The sequence below is a fragment of the Cetorhinus maximus genome, chromosome 3, assembly GCF_964194155.1.
Source record: "Cetorhinus maximus chromosome 3, sCetMax3.hap1.1, whole genome shotgun sequence".
NCBI classification, from domain to species: Eukaryota; Metazoa; Chordata; class Chondrichthyes; order Lamniformes; family Cetorhinidae; genus Cetorhinus; species Cetorhinus maximus.
The window spans coordinates 191,604,138-191,626,306 of record NC_135881.1 but is presented as its reverse complement, the minus strand read 5'-3'; the positions used below and the strand labels follow the sequence as shown (position 1 = coordinate 191,626,306).

General features: G+C 42.2%; 1 protein-coding gene across 8 annotated transcripts in view; it reads right to left on the bottom strand.

Moving 5' to 3' along the window:
- Positions 1-22,169, bottom strand: part of fhod3b (formin homology 2 domain containing 3b) — a 597,288-nt gene that overhangs the window by 126,205 nt on the left and 448,914 nt on the right. For 5 of the 8 annotated variants that reach the window (XM_078539467.1, XM_078539468.1, XM_078539469.1 and 2 more), the window contains 3 exons: positions 11,529-11,633; positions 10,657-11,076; positions 6,151-6,222 (listed from right to left, as the gene is read on the bottom strand). The exons of the other annotated variants lie outside the window; for them this stretch is intronic. In XM_078539467.1, the coding sequence (XP_078395593.1) occupies positions 6,151-6,222; positions 10,657-11,076; positions 11,529-11,633 (597 nt within the window). The remainder of the gene's footprint in view (positions 1-6,150; positions 6,223-10,656; positions 11,077-11,528; positions 11,634-22,169) is intronic. 8 annotated transcript variants of the gene reach the window in all.

Below are 22,169 nucleotides of genomic sequence, written 5' to 3'. Positions count from 1 at the left end.
TCAGGGGGAAAACTCTCAGCTTGCTGGCGTCATACTTAGTACAAAGGAGGATGGTTGTGGTTATTGGAGGTCAATCATTTCAGTTTCAGGACATCGCTGCAGGAGTTCCTCAGGGTAATGTCCTAGGCCCAACTGTCTTCAGCTGCTTCATCAATGACCTTCCTTCCATCTCAAGGTCAGAAGTGGGGATGTTCACTGATGATTGCAGAATGTACAGCACCATTCATGACGCCATCCAAGTGTCAGGCAATGACCATCTCCAACAAGAGAGAATCCAGCCATCACCCCTTGACGTTCAATGGCATTACCATCATTGTATCCCCATGATCAACATCCTGGGGGTTACCATTGACCAGAAACTGAACTGGACTAGCCATATAAATATTGTGGCTACAAGAGCAGGTCAGAGGCTAGGAATCCTGCAGTGAGTAACTCACCTCCTGACTCCCCAAAGCCTGTCCATCATCTGCAAGGCACAAGTCAAGAGTGTGATGGAATACTCTCCATTTGCCTGGATGAGTGCAGGTCCAACAACACTCAAGAGGCTTGACACCATCCAGGATAAAGCAGCCCGCTTGATTGGCACCCCATCCACAAACATTCACTCACTTCACTACCAATGAACAGTAGCAGCAGTGTGTACCATCTACAAGATGCGCTAAAGGAACTCACCAAGGCTCCTTAGGCAGTACCTTCTAAACCCACGACTACTACCATCTAGAAGGACAAGGGCATCAGATAGATGGGAACACCACCACCTGGAAGTTCCCCTCCAAGTCACTCACCATCCTGACTTGGAAATATATCACCGTTCCTTCATTGTCGCTGGGTTAAAGTCCTGGAACTCCCTTCCTAACAGCACTATCGGTGTAACTACATCACATGGACTGCAGGGGTTCAAGGCAGCAGCTCACCACCACCTTGTCAAGGGCACTTAGGGATGGGCAATAAATACTGGCCCAGCCAGCAATGCCCGCATCCCATAAATGAATTCATAAAAGATCCCAGGTTCTGTCCCTTTGTTCTGGATTCCCCCTGCAAAGGGAATTGTTTCTTTGCATCTCTTCTATCAAATCCTTTAAGCATCTTAAAACACCTCCTTCTTTTATACTCAGTGAAATACAAACTTAATCTACTTGAACTGTCCACACTAGTTAATCCTTATAGCCCCTGGATCATTGTGATTGATTGCATAACGTGCTGAAACCTTGCTTAAATATGCACATAGTCTGAACTGAAAATACGCTGTGGTTTGCCAGCAATGTAACAGATTACAAGAGTCATCCCAAATATGGAAAAACAAATGGGATTTAGTTGGCATCTTGCCTGAAATGTTCAATGAGGAAGCAAATCAAAAATAATGTGTAGCCCGACAATGCTAAAATGACCATTTATGAACACAATTTATTTTGTTGTATTCTTTTTAAATTGAGGAAATGACTCTGTGGAATATTAAAAAAGCTGAAAGCTAAAGGTGTGTGTCAGGGGTGTTGTATAATTAGTTTATTGAGAGTAATAGCTAGGGGTTGTCCCAGTTGATGCCTACCACCTGCGCATTCGGCCTATCTCGCCTGTGCTCCTTCAAATAATTAGCTCTAGCTGTCTATCCCTTTCCCCATAGCTCCACAAATATTTCCTTTTCTGATACATATTCTGTTCCCTTTTGAAAGTTACTGCTTCCACTACCTTTTCAGGCAATATATTCCAAAGCATAACATTTGCTGCATTAGTTCTTTTGCCAATTACCTTCTCTTTCCTCCTCTAAGACATTTCTTCAGGCCTACCTCTTTGACCAAGTGTTTGGTCGCATGTCAAAATATCCAACAACATTTGCCACCAAGTTACATAAGAAAAAAATGCTCCAGTGAAATTCCTTGGGACAGTTTTTTATCTTTCCTATCATATGCCCCATAAAGGGGCCATATGAATGCAAATTATTGTCGTTGGATTTTTCTGTCTTAAGTGTTAAAGTTGAAATTCTCCAAAATGAAGAGACCAGGACTAACAGTTGAAAAGTTATGATTTTTTTTTAAACAAGAGAGGACTTTTAGAATATAAAAGCAGGGATGTGCTGCTGAGGCTTTATAAGGCTCTGGTCAGACCACATTTAGAATATTGTGAGCAAATTTGGGCCCCGTATCTCAGGAAGGATGTGCTGGCCCTGGAGAGGGTCCAGAGGAGGTTCACGAGAATGATCCCAGGAATGAAAGGCTTAACATATGAGGAACGTTTGAGGACTCTGGGTCTATACTCGATGGAGTTTAAAAGGATGAGGGGGGATCTGATTGAAACTTACAGAATATTGAAAGGCTTAGATAGAGTGGACGTGGGGAAGATGTTTCCATTAGTAGGAGAGACTAGGACCCGTAGGCACAGCCTCAGAGTAAAGGGAAGAGCTTTTAGAACAGAGATGAGGAGAAACTTCTTTAGCCAGAGAGTGGTGAATCTATGGAATTCATTGCCACAGAAGGCTGTGGAGGCCAGGTCATTGAGTGTATTTAAGACCGAGATAGATAGGTTCTTGATTGGTAAGGGGATCAAAGGTTACGGGGAGAAAGCGGGAGAATGGGGTTGAGAAACTTATCAGCCAATGGCAATGGGCCGAATGGCCTAATTTCTGCTCCTATGTCTTATGGTCTAAGTAAAATTACTATTTTTTACTTCGATATTTCACATGTTGCACAAAAAAATCAATTTTTATTCCATAGCTTCCAGACTTATGAGATCCTTTATGTACGTCAGCTGAAATCGCTCCAAATTTGCGATCCACAATTACTTATTAATAGTGTTTCTCTTCTTTTTAAAAAAGGAACATTTTTTTCAGATTGCTTTAAAATTGATATCTGATGTATTTTATACTGTCCGGCTAGAAGTAAAGATGTTGATTTGAGTTTCAAGTCATGGTGTCATACTTGCATACTATACCCTGTGTGGTCATGGGCTAGTTTCTTCTACTCCACTTGAATTGTCAGACCTGGTGTGGTAAATGTTGTGGGTACCATTATATAAATTACACTTGCGGTTTGAAGCAATTCATTTTAAGACTTTCGATTTTACACTGAGTTCCAGCAACAGGAAGATTCTTTAGTTTCATTCTTATTCAGCGCTCACAACGGTCTATTATGGCTCTTGTGAGTTATTTGCTTTCCACATTTCTGGGGTAACTTCATTATTCAATAGTGCATTGCTAATTAAAGGTGTCTCGTCAGGAGGCTCAATTCAGGTTTTAAAAGTCAACAGCTTAACTTCCTCCAAAAGCAAATTGGTTAATCCCTGAATGAGGAATTTTCCGCTTTCTCTTGTAAAATTTCTTCCCTTTCCAAGGCACTGATTCTTGGAGTACAACTCCAGGGATCAATGTGTGTCCACATTCTAGGCTACTGCATCCCCTCCAATACATGTACATGCACACTCGCACCCACGCAGTGTGTTAATATGATACCCATTCAATAGAACACCTGTAACATTGTACTGACCAAGATCATTAAAGGTAGTAAAACAGGTCCTACAAAATGACCTTACAGTGACATCTAGGGAGGAATGCACTGAAGGGGGCTATAAAATGCAACGGCAAAACACTGCATTTTAATATTTAAAAGCTGCAACCAACCACCTGATCATGGTCCTCTTGCTGTCAGCAGTATGAGGAATATAACTGCCCCCTTCCTGAAGGTAGTTTGATGCTGCAGCAGCAGCAGAAACCACTTTGTTATGCATTGCATCAGCTGCTGCTGAATTCTCTAGTTCTGCCTCTACTCAGGACTGGGAAGTAGCAATGGATAGAAAAGTAAATGGTGGCAAGCAGGAAGATGGCAAAGCACAGCTCTCCTGAAATTAGCACTGCAAAACGTAAAGTGCTTAAAGTCATCAAAAGGCAATCACTGGCCACTGGATGAGAAACTTTGTGCAGTTAATTCTCTAGCATCGTTCAAATCTTGGTAAGTTTTGCTTGTAAACAGACTTGGTACGCCAAGACTCTATCATGTCTCTCAAAACTCTGTGGTAAGAATTGCAATATACAAACACCCTTACAAAAGTCGGTTTGAGATTTCCCTCCCCGCACCCAGTGACAAGTAATTTCACAAAAGCACTGTCATCCACATACCAATTACTCATTTACATTCGAGATAAAAGTATATTTTTCTACTGAATGCGGTCTATATTTGGAGTTAATATTTTGGAAATGGAGACAGAAACTTAATTTTGCTGGCAGTGTGGGGGTGGGGGGTGGGTGTGAGGCTAGCCTTCATAACTCTTACGATGGTGGAACTGGAGGTGTCAGTTAGTAGAAAACAAGAACAAGGACATGAACCCTCCATGATATAGTCTGTGAATTTAATAACATTACCATATTGGTTTTGCAAGGGATGCAGTGAAGATGCACTATAATGATTAGGGGCTAACAGTGTTACATTATGAGGATAGGTTGTACACACTAGGCTTGAATTCCCCTGGAATTAGAAGAGTAAGGGACGATCTAATGGAGGAGATCAAGATGACCAAAGAGCTTATGGGGTTAGAGACAGAAAATATTTCCTCTGCTGACACGAGTCCAGAACAATGGGGCATAACCTTAAAATCAGAGCTAGGAAATTCAGAGGTGGCATTAGGAAGGACTTCCCTACACATAGTGAAGTGGAAATCTGGTATTTGCTCTCCAAAAAAGATGCCAAGATTGGGGGCAACTGAAAACTTCAAAACTGAGATTAATGAAACCAAGGCGAGTCAGTGGGCAGCATTTTCCTGTCGGTGAGCAGGGGGTGGGGCCCGCTCGCCGATGCGTAAAATGGCGCGGGATGACGTCGGGCGGGCGTTCCGACGTCACCGCGCATCATTTAGATTTTCAGCTCGGCAGGTGCGCAGCCGACTTGGCTGCGCGCCCGCCGAACTGTCGAAGGCCTATTAAGGACTGTTAAAAACTAATTAAAACAATTAAACGAGCTGCCCGTCCAACGTTCATGACACTGTCAGATGAGGGGACATGTTTCAAAAGTTTAAAAGTCCTTTATTTAAAAGTTTGACACTGAAACAAATCTCCGAGGTATCTCCGTTCCTCAGGGGGATCTCTGAGCTCTTTTGGGGCGCGCGTCACGACGGGCGGGCCTTAATTGGCCCGCCCACGTAAAATGGCAGCACAGACACGATCGGGGGTGCCGATGGGATTCGCGCCCACCCCCACACAACCCCCCCAACAGGGGGAAATTTCTGGCCAATGAGTTAAGTTGCAGATCAGCCATAATCAAATTGAATAGCAGGTGAGGCTTGGAGGGTTGAATGGCCTTCTCCTATTCCTACATGTACAGGTCCAATCATTCACATAGATGAGAAAATGCCAACTCATAACACTTGCTAGTCACCACGACAATGGGACCTTTATTTCCTCCCAAGCACAGAAAGCTCTAACGCCCACTGCTACTTGCATCCAAACAAAATATAAAAGACTCTTTATCATCATTTATAACTCTACCAGGAGGCATTTACACTACGCTGCATGATGCAAACCCCATGCAAAGCTGTCGCAGCAAAAATGTATCAAGTCCAGCTTGGAGAAGTCTGCTCTAACTTGATAAAAATGAACCTGGCAAATTCAGCCTGCTGAAAAAAACTTCAGAGTCGAAACCCAGCAAGAAACCAACCCACCCCAGTTTCAGAACATGACTAGTGCTAAATTCTAAAACCCTGTATGGCCATGTTGTCAAGAAATCATGGTGAACTATTTGTTTTGTTTTCTCTCACTCCCGGGGGATATTTTCTAGTAGGCATCTTTTGATGGAAGCTTTTAGGGTGCATGAAATTCTAACTGCTATTATTTTAAGGTGGACACCAAGTAGCTAACATGGCTATATTGAAGCCTGCTTTAACATAACATGAAAGAAAACTTAGTGCTCATAGCAAATGGTCATCCATTGAAAATTGTTTCCATTAATGGCCTACAGTTTTCTAAAGTATATTACTAAGATCAACTTCATTTGAAATGGGAGTACTGCACATTGATCACGGACAATTGTATCCACACATATAAACCTAGGAGCTCAACTCATGAATGCCAATCTATAAATTCAGAGCAATTCACTGTGGACTATTAAGTTTCCAACAGATAGCAGCATGCTTCAAATATCAATGGAAGAAAGAGAGAGTTTGATGACCCACCTATCAGAAGACCTGGATGTAAAAGGTTCAAAGGACTCAGTATATTTGTTCATGTAGGAAGATTCCAACTGACTGTAAACAGAAACACAGAGAAGCTAGAAGTGAATAAAGATGAGAGAAATTTCTACAGTAAAAAATAGTTAAAGCTGAGGAATGTGATAGGATAGTTGTGAAGTAATTTGCTTCCCACTACTTTGGGCCTCCTTAGAACTATAATAAGCATGATCTTAATTTGAATATTGATCTAGGAATTCAAATTAATAAGGCTCAAGAGATATAGGGGAGCAGTTGGCATATTTGATTTGGTGTAGGATAGTAGAACAAGGGGCATATATAAGATGCAAGAGACTAGAGGAGGTTAGATAAACCAGAGGAGTTTAGATTCGGGCAGGATATTAGGTTGTTTCACTTCGCTAAGAAAGGACAACACAGCCAGATTGATTGGCATCCCATCCATCACAAACATTCACTTCCTCCACCACCAGCACACCATGGCAGCAGTGCACACCATCAACAAGGTGCACTGCAGCAATTCGCCAAGGTCATAAGGACCTTACAAACCCGAAACCTCTACCACCTAGAAGAACAGAGATAGCAGATGCATGGTAACAACAACACCTGCAAGATCACCATCATTACTTGGAACTATATCACTGTCATTGGGTTAACATCCTGGAACTCCCTTGGTAACAGCGCTGTGAGTATACCTACACCATAGGGGCTGCAGCAGTTCAAAAGGTGGCTCATCACCACCTTCTTTAGGGAAATTATAGGTGGGCAATGAATATTGGCCTTTCCAGCAATACCCACATCCCATGAAAGAATTTTTAAAAAGTGGTCAGCTTTGGAAGAGTTTACGAAGTTGTTGAGGCAAGTAACATATGTAACTTCGATGCCAATTTTGAGAAGTATCTGAAGAAATACATTATAAGACAACTGCTGGAAAAGTAGGAAGATGATCAAGGTGGGCATAGGGTCTTTTTGCCATCCATGAGATTTTCTACATTTGAGTTTTGCTTTACCATATGTTACTTTTGAGACTCACTGTGCAGCCATTGTTACAAAAGATGACTCCATCCTTCCCATTTACAAAAGTGTCAAGGCAGAAAGTACATGAAAGTAAAGCAACTAAGGCAAATACATTACAAGTCACATATCGCCATAGTCATGTTGAGAGGAAAAGCCATATGATTAGCTGGCCAATCAAATATCAAGACTAAGGCCAAGATTTTCTGGCCCCATTGTGGAGGGACCCGTCGTGGGAGATTCTGCAGCCCAGCCAAAAGTCCATTGACTTTGGGCAGGACTGGGCAATCCTGGCGGCAGGCAGGGGTGGAAAGTCCCGCCCATAGAAACTGAACATTTTACTTTGCACTCCACCAATAGCATAAAAGAGACAATGCCCTAGATAGGCTGTCAACATATGTTTATGAAGTTCAGCACGTCAGTTTACACTGAGCATTATAGTAAAAGAGTTGAGAATATTTTTAACATTTATAATTTAATACTGTCTGAATCAAGATGTCATCAGACCTCACAAATGAAACCTTTAGAATGCTTTGGGGCTGGTTCTCATTTATATTGGTAATATTATTGTTAAGATTGTTCACTTTGTTGGCTGGAACATCAACCATTTAGACTGGCGATGATAAACTTTCTGAACAAACACAATGTTCTGCATTGATGTGACACGTAACAGTCTTGCTAAAGACTGGATGAAGGTTAACAATGTTGCTTTAACACAACTGGCTCAGCAACATTGCAGCTTATCCACTTGTTTCCCATATGATGCGATAGTCTTAAATTTCTTAGGGACCTATATTGGTTAAAAAAAAAAGCTGCAGTTACACAGGTGTTTAAAACCAGTATTGGACCCGATTTGATCCTGTCAAATGTCATTTGGATGGTGCAGTTTTAACTCTACCTGGCTGAGCAGGTTTCTTTCAAAATGTCTAACTTGAATTTACATTCAAAACATGAAGCAAAAATCTCTGTACACATACAAGTTTGTTAAGGCCCAGGCTGTGTACACAAGGGCATTACATATTTTACCGTGGCCGCTGCCCTCAAATTTAACCACCATTTTACTTTTAACACAGGGGTACATTAAATTGCTGGCTCTATGCACAAGTGCAACATGACTACACAGTGTTAGTGTGAATCTGCAAAAGGTTCAGTAAAAGGCCCCTTAAATATCTACTTTTGACTTATGTGTACTTAGAAACAAATATTTCTGCAGGTTTCAAGTACCACAGGGACAGTTCTGCTTGGACTGGGTGGTGTGACAAATATGGAGGGCCCGGTTCTATTCAGTTTGCCCCCTCAAATAAAACCTTACCTCTGCTACAAATACTATACAGTTCCACCCATTTTATTACAAAAACTGCAAAGCCACATGTTGTCTGGTTAATAGCCGTGAGTGAAAAGTTGAACGCAGAATTTTCAAATATTTTCAGGCTGAGTGATTGGTTCAGTTATGAACATGATAATCTGTGATTTTTGATTGAGGGTGGCTGTTCCAAATTAGTAATAAGCCTTGGAAACATAGAGGAAAAGGAATGAGGCATCAATAGCCTAAAGTACAGTTAAATGTAATATTGAATAGAGACAGGCAGGTTTTACCTAGCTCCCCCAATTCATAAGGGCACAGTGAGATGTTTATGCAGATATAATTCAGATTTGAAACTTAATATTATTTACCCTTTGAGGAGACGTCATAAGTATTTGTCGTAAAAATTCTACATGCTAAAACGAAAGTGAAATACTGAAGATGCTGGAGATCGGAAATAAAAACAGAGAAACTCTGGAAAACATTCGGCAGGTCAAGCAGCCCCTCCCGGGAGAGAAAAACAAAGTCAATGGGCCTGATTTTAACCAGTTCAAAACCCATCCACTTGCAGAGAGTTAAAATTGGGCCCAACTTTTCTGATGGATGATAGAGAAACAGAATTAACAACATTTACATATCATTTACATATTTTAGTGAGGCTGCTGACATCAAATTGAACAGCCATTTGACTTAAAACACTTGCAGCCTGGAGTTCTCAGAACTCCGGAAAACCAGCAGATGAAGGGAAGCAAGCAGGACCGGATCCGTAAGGTAAGTGTATTTACAGGGAACATTTGGGGACGAGGAGGAGCAGTGGTGCTTATCCCCAACCTCCCCAAGCAAACCAGCTTCTGGACCCACCATTCCTACATCTAATCACTGACCACCTCCCCCATACCCCTTTTTGACCCCCTCCCTCCATTTTGATGATAGCAACCTAGAACACCTCCGTGTCTCTCTATGTCTCTCCCCGCAGATGCTGCCTGACCTGCTGAGTATTTTCAATTTGGTCTGTTTTTATTGATATCTGCTATATTGTTACCTATTCACATATAGGTTGTTTATGTAATAAACTCGCATTGCAATTGAAAACTCATCATATATTGCTCATCAAGGGTTTGAAATGGATTTGTGCACACACAGGTATAGATATTTACTGGGGCGGAATGCTTAAATGGGGGTAATGGCAGCGGAGTTATGATCAGGAAACCTGGGGTACCCCCAACTGCTGTGAAGTTTCAGCATGCATCATTGACCCTGACTGGATTGATGTCCAGAAGTCAGTCTGATTGACAGGCTTGACTTCCAGTCCACAATAGGTTACAAGGCCAGGTAGGTCCAATTCTCAACCCAGGGGGCAGTGGTGGAGCCAGCTTCCCAAGATGCTCAGAGCTTTTCCCAATTTAACCCCCACCCTCAGCCAATCACACACACACACACACGAAATATAATTAAATAAGCTGGGAAAAAGACCTAAAAGCATAACAGGAGACAAAGGGGATTGAAACATTCTAAGGGGCAGCGAAGGTCCTGAGATGTTCTTACTTCAACTCAAACACCATAACAGATCTCCTTCAGAATTGGCCAGTGGGTAAATAACATTCATGTAACTTTCTATTTCCCTGTTTACCTCAATGCAGAGGGACAATCATACAATTTGTGATCCATCTGATGTCATTAACACTTGCTGACTTCTTATTTGACAGATTTTTCTTCGTGAATGCTACTCATTATTGTGAGCACACGCCCACACCCTCGATGAAGTTTCCGAATTCAATTATCCCACACACAGAGCGATAGGAATTAATGAGATCGCACCTTTAAGGGGGGGAAAAGTTTGTCTAAGTAGGAACCTTTGACACTCTCCAATTCACACATTCCTTCACCATAGCACTTTGATGAGAATCTCCTTCCAACAATCCCAGAAAATGGTCCTATCTTTGAAAGGTGTGCACACAGTGGTCATTTATGAAGTAAAGCGGGGAGGGGGTAATGCAGTAAAAAATGGAAAGCCTCTGGGAAACACAAATTCTGACCATGTTTGTGGTAGGAGGACAGAGTTAACAAACCTGCAAAATGCTTAGGGAATTGACTGAAAACCAGCACAATTTAAAGCCACACTTTAAAAAAAGTTAACAAATCAGAACACAGACGCACACATAGCAACACTGATCTACCTGCTTTCCCTCATTTCAGCTTCTTTATCTTTGACTCTTTTCGGAGTTTCACTCAGATCGTAAGAGAACAGATGGAAAGGTGTATGGAGAAGATATGGCAACTTCTCAACAGTAGGAGACAAAGCTGGGGTAACGTTTGCTGATGAATCTTGAGAATGGTTACACGAGACCACTGGTGACTGATGAGTGGCAATAGATGACGATGGTGATGATGACAACGATGATGGTTGCAAATGATGCTGGTAATCACTGAGAGAACTGGGTGACTGAGGAGAGCTAGATGATGGGTCATTTATATGAGGAATCTGGAACTGGCTGGTAGATCCTTCCCCTTCAGGCACAGGGATAAAGCTCACTACATATTTTGAACTCTGGGGACTATTTTCTGCATTTTCGATTGTTGCATCTGGCTTCAACTCACTGGCAGGAGAAAGGGACGAAGAGGCAGGGAGGGTAGAAAGATTGGAGTAGGACCAACATAAAAGAATATTTGAAAATTGAATTAAACATGTAATTCAAAACATTAAAACAATCTTTTGAAGATCTAAATGCATCTTGCATTTATAAACTACAATCTGCATTACTTCATAGTTAACCTTGTTTTATTTGTACTTTGAAACAAATTGTCAATATTAGATTACTTGAGCCAGAGATTAAGTTCCTTCACTATGAGAAGGCCTCACAAGATCGAAATACTTTATATTACTATCGAAGTCTTTTGTGGTAGGAAATTTTATCCAAAAAGCATTTGATGTAAGTAGTTGTGAAGTGAATCCATCTATCCACCAGATGGTTACAATTATCGAATATTAAACACGCATAACATTCCAAGTGTTAAATCTGGTAGGGATCATCAAATTTAGTCCCAATACCTTTCCTGACCCTGACAAGAGGGGTCATCCTCCCCCTCATCCTCAGTATTAGATTCAGTAACTGGCTGCTCTTCTTCAGCTTCTTCCTCTTCGTATTCCTCGTCTCTGTTTGTGGAATGTGGCAGAGGGGAAAATGATGCAAAGAGACAGAGACAATGAATAAGCAAAAAGAATTATAAGACAGACAGAATGATGGTGACACACAGCAGCAAATGGCAATGATTTGAAAAGAACATGGGCACTTCAGATAGTGCTGAGTGATTGAACTACCAGCATCACTGTTCTGTGCAATGGCTCTCAAAGGGACAAACATGGATAAAGTATTTGGAAAAAAAATGCGAAGCTAGAGTGGGATTGCATGGAAGAATGAGCCATCAATAAATAGAACATTACACAACTGTTATCATTCCTACATGGTTAATGGAAAGCTAATGTAACTTTCCTTCAATCATCTTGTTATCTCATCAACAGCATATTGAATAATAGATCACAGGAAACAGGTGACAAGGCACTAATCGAATCAAGGGAATCATACACATGATAATCTGCAAGTGCAAACGTGCTATCTGAACTCAAGATTAAATTACAGCCCTGAAATTCCTCTGCTACAATTTCTAATCTATTCCGCACACTTTTGCCTAAAACATTAGGTTTGTTGCTCACTGGTCGGTTTTGTGTGGTAAGAAAGCCTTTTGTGTCCACAATTGGCAAAAGCTTGTTTAATCCTGTTCTGTGCAGGGGCTGTCTCCTATATGTTGCAACATCATGAAAAGAGGCTCACACCAGCTGAGGCAATTGATTTATTTTTGTTACATGGCTTGAAATATTACTTTTTCAAAATTTCACGCAGATTTCTGTGGTCAACTCATATCCTGCAGTATGCTACAAACTTAGGGGTGTGGATGTTTGGCATGTGGTTGCTTTAGATTGCAGGATAAACCACCTTACTCCTTTTCATCTTCACCCCTCCCCCCCCACCCCCGCACCAAACTTCCTTCGGAGCACGTTCCCCCTGGGGTATAGATCAGCCCCATTCCTCACCCAAGTGTCCATTCTTTTTGTGTGTCCAGAATGAAAGGATCAACAGGCTACCCAGTCAGTGGAGACATCACAGTCAAAGCTCACCGATTAAATACTTTCTTGCAGAAATCGCTGCGTAATAATGATCTCTCTTCGCTACCTCAGACTGTTTGAGCTTAAACTAGGATTTCCATGGTTTGTTTGTATGGAGGACACAAGTTCACAAGTTGTTGGTAGCGGGGTGGGGGGGAATGGGAGGGGGGAAAGGAGAAGGGGAAAAAGAAGTGAAATTACTAACAGAGCTGAGAGAGGAGACTATAATAACACTCAGTGTGTAATGCGTCACCTTCGCTGAATTTCCACTAGATGTAGTAATATTTTTCAGATAATTTATTCAAATTTTTGATACGTACCTTCAGCCAAAATGCCCATAGAGATTATATTGGCAATTCCAAAAAGACCCCTCTATTTTTAAGAAAACGCACCAATTGGAAATAGTATAAAAGAGGAAAACAGGAATGAATTGTAAAAGTGGAACCTGCATTATCGCTAATCCAAAAAAGCCAGGCTTAAACAAGCAGATCCATCATCCAAGTTCATGCAAGCAGCAATTACAACAACAGAGCTGGTAAAACACTGCAGCCAGCCTGAAGAGAGCACTGTAATTACTCTGCACCCAGAGCTGGCAATATTCATCAATCAGTTTCTACGCATTGCCAAGAAAATGAAAAGCTAGCCAAATGGTTGAAAATTATGCAGCTAACACCTCTTTTCTCTTGTAACTATAGGTTGGCATCTGCATTTGTAAATTTGCTCATGAAGGAAGTCTGGACATTGATCCCATTCCAATGGGCAAAAATAAACATTTCTTAAAAAAGAGCGTTTGGCCCCGATGTTCCACAAGGATGAGTTGCACAGATTTTGCGCCAATGAGTCTGGTGTTCCACCACCACAATGCTCTGCAGTGATCAATCTTCCTGAATCCAGTGGGTCATTTACATATCCATTGGTTTTTCTGAAGCGTACACTGTGTGTAAAAACAGGAGTACTGTGTCTGGGTGGGGGGATGCTTGGAAATTAAGTGTGCTGCCTTTAAAAAGTGAAGCCTGTCTGAAGTCTGGGGAGCAGCAGACAAGCTGAAAAGTCACAGAATCACAGAATCTTTATAGTGCAGGAGGCCATTCGGCCCATCAGGCCTGCACTGGCTCTCCGAAAGAGCATTTTACCTAGTCCCGCTCCCCTGCCTTATCCTCGTAGCCTTGCACATTATTTATTTTCAGATAGCAATCCACTACCTTGATCAAACCTGCCTCCACCACCCTTTTGGGAAGTTCATTCCAGACTCTGACCACCCTCTGGCTGAAAAAATTTTCCTCAGGTCACGTCTTCTCCTTTTGCCCATTATTTTGAATCTGTGCCCTCTAGTTCTTGATATACTCTTCTGTGGGAACAGTTTCTCACTATTTATCCTGTCCATACCCCTCAGGATCTTGAATACCTCTATCGAGTCTCCTCTCGGCCTTCTTTTCTCCAAGGAAAACAGACCCAACCTCTCCAATCTACCCTCAAAGCTCCAGTTGTTTATCTCTGGAATAATTCCAGTGAATCTCCTCTGTACTTTCTCCAATGCCTTCACATCCTTCCTCAAGTATGGCACTCAGAGCTGGACGCAATATTCCAGATGAGGCCTAGCTAGTGTCTTATACAAGTTCAAAATGACCTCCTTACTCTTGTACTCAAGTGTCAGACTTAGTGATATTTCATGCCTTATTTCACCTCATTTTCTCTCCTTTTTTTTAGTAAGGTTTATTAGTAGTAGCAAGGTTTATTTTTGAATAGATAGAGGAATAGCAGGGCAGTTCCAACCTCTCGAGTGCACGTCTTGTTCTTTATGGGAACTCCAGGACATTTCTCACGTCCCGGATTACCACATGCACAGGAAGTGTTGTCAGCTGCGACAGCTTGAGCTCCAGGCTTCAGCGCCAGAGCGACTCCTCCGTGAGATAAAGAGCTTTGTGGAGAGCACAGTTTTAGATGTGGTCACCCTGCAGCTTAAGAGTGTGAGGGGAGAGGGGAGAAATCGGTAGCCACCAGGCAGTCAAGAAGAGACAGGCAGGTAGTGCACGAGTCCCCTGTGTTTATCTCACTTTCCAACCAGTATTCAGCCCTAATACTGATGAAAGTGAGGGTTAATCTTGGGAGTGCAGCCAGAGCCACAGTTGGTTCAGCTGTACAGAGGAGCATTAAGAAAGCTGGAAGATCAATAGGGGATTCGATAGTTAGGGAAACAGACAGGCTTTTCTCCAGCCGCTGACCTGAAGCTTGGATGGTGCGTAGCCTCCCTGGTGTCAGGGTCAGGGATGTCACTGAATGGCTGCAAAGCACCCTGAGAGGGGAGGGTGAACAGCCGGAAGTCGTGGTCCACATCGGTATCAATGGCACAGGTAGAAAGAGGGATGTGGTCCAGCAATTAGAATTTAGGGAGCTAAGTAGGAAATGAACAAGCAGGCATGCAAAAGCTACGGGATTGCTGCGTGCATGAACTTGAATGATGGATTAGTCTCAATACCATGTGCAAGTCAGTGTAGAAATAGGAGGACAAAGCAAGTGAATGTGTGGCTGGAAAGATGGGGCGGTAGGGAGGCTTTAGATTCTGGGGATATCGGGACCAACTCTGGGGGAGATGGGACTTGCACAGGCCTGATATCTGTGCCTAAACAGAGCTGGGACCAATTTCCTAGTGGGGCGATTTGCTAGTGCTATTGGAAAGAGTTTAAACTAACTTAGCAGGGGTGTGGGAACCAGGAGGTAATATTAAAGAGGAAAGCGAAGATGCACAGAATACTGGGAGGGACAGCTAGCACTAGAGTAGGAAATAGTAAACTATTAGATGGGTTCAAAATAAGGGGGAAAGTCTAAATTAGGGTCACTATACGAAGGTGCAGAGTGTGGTAAATAAGAGTGGTGAGTTGTAGGTACAGATGTCCATTTGGAAATATGATGCTGTGGTGACAACAGAAGCCTGCTCAAAGGCGGGCAGACCTGGGTATTACATATTCCTGGATTCAAGGTGTTCAGGAAACATAGGAAAGGGGGAAGGGAAACAGTATTAAGGAGAACATTGCAGTGTTGAAGAGAAAGGATGTCCAAGTGGAGTGAAGGGCAGAATCTATTTGGCTAGAGCTAAGGAACAAAAAATGTGCAATTATATTGCTCAGTGTAGTCTATAAGGCCTAGTGGGAAAGACGTGGATGAAGAAATTTGCAAGGAAATTACAGAGGTGTCCAGGAATTGCAGAGTAGTTATAATGGGGACTTTAATTATCTGAACATTGACTGCAATAGTAGTAAAGGGAAGAGAGGGAAAAGAGTTCCAAGAGTGTGTTTAGGAGAACGTGCTACAGAAGTTTGTTTCCCGTCCAACTAGAAAGGAGACACTGCTGGACCTGGTTCTTGGGAATGAGGTGGGCCAAGTGGATCAAGTTCAGTGGGAGAACATTTAGGGACAGTGATCGTTATATTATAAACTTTAGCTTGGCTATGGAAAAGGATAAGGAGCAATCTAGAATAATAATAATGAACTGGGGGAAAACCAACATCAATAAGGTAAAAATGGATGCGACCAGATAAATTGGAATCAAAGATTGAAGGCAAAATCTGAACTGAACAATGGGCTGCCTTTAAAGAGATAGTTCTTTAGTCAAGGTATATTCCCATGATGGGGAAAGGTAGGACAAACAACTCCAGAGCTCCCTGGATGACAAAAGAGATGGAGATTAAGATGAAGCAGAAAAAGTATGCTTATGATAGATGTCAGGTGGATAGTATAATTGAGAACCAGGCAGAATATAAAAGGTTCAGAGGGGAATTGTAAAAACAAATAAGAGAAGCAAGGAAAGAGTATGAGAAGACACTGGCAGCTAACATATAAAGGAAAACCGAACGTTTTCTATAGGGTTAAATAAATAGGTGGTAAAATGAGGAGTGTGTCTGATTAGGGACAAAACAGGGGATTTTGCACATGGAGTCAGGGGGCATGGCTGAGATATTAAAAGAATATTTTACATCTATCTCTAACCAAGGAAGATTTGCGCAGGTGATGGTGAAAGATGAGGTAGTTCGGCCACTTTAAGAGATCAAATTGAGGAGGTGGTATCAGATAGGTTGTTTGTATTTAGTTGACAAGGCACCAGGACTGGATGAGGTGCATCCAAGGATAATGAGGGAAGTGAGAGTGGAAATTGCAGAGGGATTGGTCATAGTTTTCCAGTTATTCTATTTTTCCTAGACTCAGAGGTGGTGCCAGAGGACTAGAGAATTGCAAACATTATGCCCTTGTTTCAAAAGAGGGTGTAAAGATAAGCCCAGCAACTACAGGCCAGACTGTGGGGAAGTTTCGAGAGAAACAATAATTTGAGAGAAAATTAAGAGTCACTTGGGCTAATGCAGGTTAAGGAAAGCCAGCACAGATTTGTTAAAGGAAAATTGTGTTTATGTAACTTGCTGCAGATTTTTGATGAGGTAACATGGAGGGGTGATGAGGGTAATGTTGTTGATGAGGCATTTGGTAAAGTGCCGCTAAACAGACTTGTGAGCAAAGTCAGAGCTCATGAAATAAAGGGAACAGTAGCAACATGGATACCTTGGCTTACAGGGCACAACTTCAAAATTTGCAGACGACATAAATCTTGGAAGTATTGTGAACTGTGAAGAGGATAAGGTAGGTTGCATCCATTTAAGAATATCGAATGCAGACAGGTTTTGGTTCAATTGCAATGTATTCTACATACTAATATATCATCTACCAGTGTTCAATGTCTAGCGTGATGATGAAGAATGGATGGTTGTTGAAGTACTGAAGCCTGGGAACTGTACCTCAGCATGAGCCATGCAGATAGGGAGAATGGGAATTACTTGATATTTATGTAATTTTGTTAAACTCAGATTGTTTTTCAAAATTCATCATTCAAAACAATATAGCAAAAATACATAATTCTGAATGCCAAATTCCTCATTTGCAGCCAGCCAGCCAGCACAGGGACATTTACTCACAATGGACTGAGTTCAGCTATCTGCTCAGCCAATGAAACCTGATACATTCCGTCTTTTTTTTTTTGGTTACAGCCAAAGTGCCTTTTGAGTACAAAATTTGCAAAATTTAAAATGAGTAGATGCTATATAAGTTTCTATTGCTGGACTGAAAATAGGTAAAAGGTAAAAAGTCACTGGATTGTGTGCGTACAACATAATCTACTTCACGTTCAAATACAAGATTGGCTTGCCTGACTGAGAGCTCCACTTGTGCATGTTCAAATGCCAGACTGCCACTTCTGCATGTACTTGGTCCAGAGTCATGCATATACGGATGCAAGATTATGCCACCCATGCATGCAAACATGAGGCAAGTTAATTCAGCTACCCATGGATGCAAAGTGGCTTCATTCACATTTCTGCATGCCCCTTATCAAAATGTAAGAGATGCAAACAAAGATGTTTTACTGCCTATCCTTCAACTACCAAAGTTACTGGAAAGCACCCAAAAGGGCAATCCGTCATAAAAAGGCTCTGAAGAAGGGTCTTCTGTGGTGTTTTTCTCTCTTCACAGATGCTGTCAGACCTGCTCAGTTTTTCCAGCATTTTCTGTTTTTGTTATGAGTTTTACTTCTACAAGCATAATGTGCTATCAGCAAAGGCATGGACAATTACAAATGGCCTCATAAGGGAAAGCAAATTACATGAGCACAATATTTCATGAAGCTCTGTGGGGCACTTGCTTTATGCATTTCATCAAGAAATGAATTCTGCAATTTTTTATTATAAATGAGGGAACATTAATTGAATAGTAAACCACAGGGTACTATCACTGATTGATTGTGATCATATAATTACAAAAATGTAATTTTGGTTTCTACAGTTGCCGAAGAGGTGATCTGGTGTGACAAACGCTGTGGTGCAGTATACAGGTACTCACAAATCAGGCAGCTTGTGCATCTTGCAAGTGAGCATTACGTACACCCTGACTCTTTTCCCATCTCCAATTTATTCCTTCTACTTCTGCTAGCGATTCATTCTGTGTTCCATTTCCGTGGCTATCAGCAACCCACCGTAAACTAGATGAAGAAAGTCATTGGGATCTATGATCCGAAAGGGAGAATATTGGCTGCCTGGGGATGGCCTCCCAGTGGCTGGTAGCCACACTTCAAGACCCTTCTCTCAGACCACCCTGTGGAGGGGTTCTCCCTCTGTTATGATGAGGGGAGTTTTTAATTTAAAACTTAAATAACCTGGAGCAAAGGCACCTCCATCTTGAGGGCCTTCTAACTCTCTCTCGCCCAGAAAGGCAAAGTTTCAGTTTCTTCAGTGCTCAAAGGTCTCCTACAATATTCGTCCTCCAGCTTTGCGAGGCTACCAGCATCGTTAACTGGATGCAAGCCTGCCTTCTGGTCACTAATTGGCCAATTCGGGGAAAATTGCTGCCAGGTAACGGTTACCATGTGGGCTTTTGACCCCCGTTTGACCTTGATGTCAGGGTCCCAAAGCTTGTGGGGACAGTCCTGTCCCGTTGACCATCACAGCTCAGCTTCAGCATGTCCTTACTAAACTTCTACGTGGATTTCCAGGAGGTGTCACAGCATTCAGAGCAAAAGTTAGTGATTAATGGTGAACTTTTTCCTTTGTAACCCAAGCAGAGAGAAAACAAACCTGCTGACCTGACTGATATTTCATAAAGATCTGATGTTGCCATTTATCGTAAATATTTTTCATCTGTCATCAATCAAACCATTTAACTTTACTGTTATCTAACTTTACCCAACCAATATTGCATGTATAGCATAAATTGAATCTATTATGAAAACCCATGGGATAAAGCTGTTATCACACTCAAGAAGTTGACAATAGGTTATTTATAATCAATTAAGTCAACTAAAATAATTTCTACTTTTTTGGGAGGGAAACCAAGATGGAGGATTAGGTTTCACACTAGAGAACATTGTAAGTGTTCAATACATTGGAAAGAAAACCACTGCTTAAATCAAATGATAACAAGATTGGAATGTTAAAGGTCTAACGCTGTAGGCTGAAAAAACTTGGAAGACATCAGGAGCTCCACAGTATCAAGATCCAGGGACTAAATTAGTGAGATAGAAGAGTGGGTAGGACAGCATTTTTGGAGCATAAAAAGGACAAAATCATAAAGTTAAGAAAAACATTGATTATGGTGCTATTAATGATGGAGAGAAAGAGATGAAGAAAGAAAAAGAGAAGAGTATATGTGAGAATACTCAATAGGGAGTGATGTCAGTTGGAGGTTAGACTTCGGAGACGAAGATGAACTCTTGTTGATGAGCTTTTTCTCATAACCTAGGACTAAGCAAATATTAAGAGGCTCCCAAGTTATGGAGATCAATATTTACATGCTAACCCTGATGGAAAGCTAAGAATTGTCTGGCATGAAAAAGAAACCAAACTTCTCTGCAGTGACTTTAGTAACCGTGGAGGTGTGAAATTTTCATTTGAAGTTAGAAAAGATAGTGATGCCATTGAGAGGAGGACTGAGGTTGGGGCAATCAGAAGTAAATGGGCGTAGCTGTTGGCTATATTTGCAAGACACATGAAGAAAGTTTTGATGAAATGAAGTGGTAAGTAACATTCACGTCATATAAGTGCCAGACAATGACCATTTACAACAAAAGAGAATCTAACCACCTCCCCTTGACATTCAATGGCATTGCTGACTCAGGATATCTGTCTTCACATTGAGGATATACTCCATCATGTTGTGTGGCACTACAACCGTGCTAAATGGTATAGAGTTCGAACAGATCTAGCAACACAAGGCCGGGCAACCACGAGGTGCTGTGGGCCATCAACATCAGCAGAATTGTACTCAACCACAATCTGTAACCTCATGGCCCAGCATATCCCTCACTCTACCATTACAACCAAGCCAGGGGATCAAACTTGGTTCAATGAAGAGTGCAGGAGGGCATGTCAGGAATAATACAAGGCATATCTAAAAATGAGGCATCAATCTGGTGAAGCTACATCAAGGACTACGAGGACTACTTGCATGCCAACAGCATAAGCAGCAAGTGGTAGACTAAGCTAAGCGATTCCACAACCAATGAATCATGTCTAAGCTCTGCAGTGCTGCCACATCCAGTCAGGAATAGTGGTGGACAATTAAACAACTGGAGGAGGAAGCTCCACAAATATCCCCATCCTCAATGGTGGAGGAGCCCAGCACATCAATGCAAAAGATAAAGTTGAAGCATTAACAATAATCTTCAGCCAGAAGTGCCGAGTGGATGATCCATCTCGGCCTCCTCCAGAAGTCCCCAGCATCACAGATACCAGTCTTCAGTCAACTTGCTTCACCCCACGTAATATCAAGAAACAGCTGAAGGCACTAGACAGTGCAAAGGCTATGGGCCCTGATAATGTTCCGGCAAAAGTACTGAAGGCTTGTGCTCCAGATCTTCTGAACCCCTAGCCAAGCTGTTTCAGTTCAGCTACAACACAGGCATCTACCCGGCAAAGTGGAAAATTGCCCAGGTATGTTCTGTACACAAAAAGCAGGACAAATCCAACCTGGCCAATTATCGCCCCATCAGTATACTCTCAATCACCAATAAAGTGATGGAAGGGGTCATCAACAGTGCTATTAAGCGGCACTTGCTTAGCAATAATCTGCTCACTGATGCCCAGTTTGGGTTCCGCAAGGGCCACTCAGCTCCTGACCTCATTACAGTCTTGGTTCAAACATGGACAAAAGAGCTGAACTCCAGAGGTGAGGTGACAGTGACTGCCCTTGACATCAAGGCAGCATTTGACCAAGTGCGGCATCAATGAGCCCTAGCAAAACTGGAGTCAATGGGAATCGGGGGAAAACTCTCTGCTGGTTGGAGTCATACCTAACACAAAAGAAGACGGTTGTGGTTGTTGGCTGTCAATCATCTCAGCTCCAGGACATCACTGCAGGAGTTCCTCAGGGTAGTGTCCTCTGCCCAACCATCTTAGCTGCTTCATCAATGACCTTCCTTCCATCATAAGGTCAGAAGTGAGGATGTTCGCTGATGATTGCACAATGCTCAGCACCATTCGCAACTCTTCACATACAGAAGCAGTCCACGTCCAAATGCAGCAAGGCCTGAACAATATCCAGGCTTGAGCTGACAAGCGGCAAGTAACACTTGCTCCACTTAAGTGCCAGGCAATGAACTTCTCCAACAAAAGAGAATCTAACCATTGCCCCTTGACTTTCAATGGTATTGCCATTGCTGAATCCCCCACTATCAGCATCCTGGGGGCTACCATTGACCAGAAACTGAACTGGACTAGCCATATAAATACTGCGGCTACAGGTCGGAGGCTAGGAATCCTGTGGTAAGTAACTCACCTCCCGACTCCCCAAAGCCTGTCCACCATCTACAAGGCACAAATCAGGATTGTGATGGAATATTCTCCGCTTGTCTGGATGAAGAAGCTTGACAACATTCAGGACAAAGCTGCCCACATGATTGGCACCCCTTCCACAAACGTTCACTCCCTCCACCACCAACACACAGTGGCAGCAGTGAGTACCATCTACAAGATGCACTGCAGAAACTCACCAATGCTC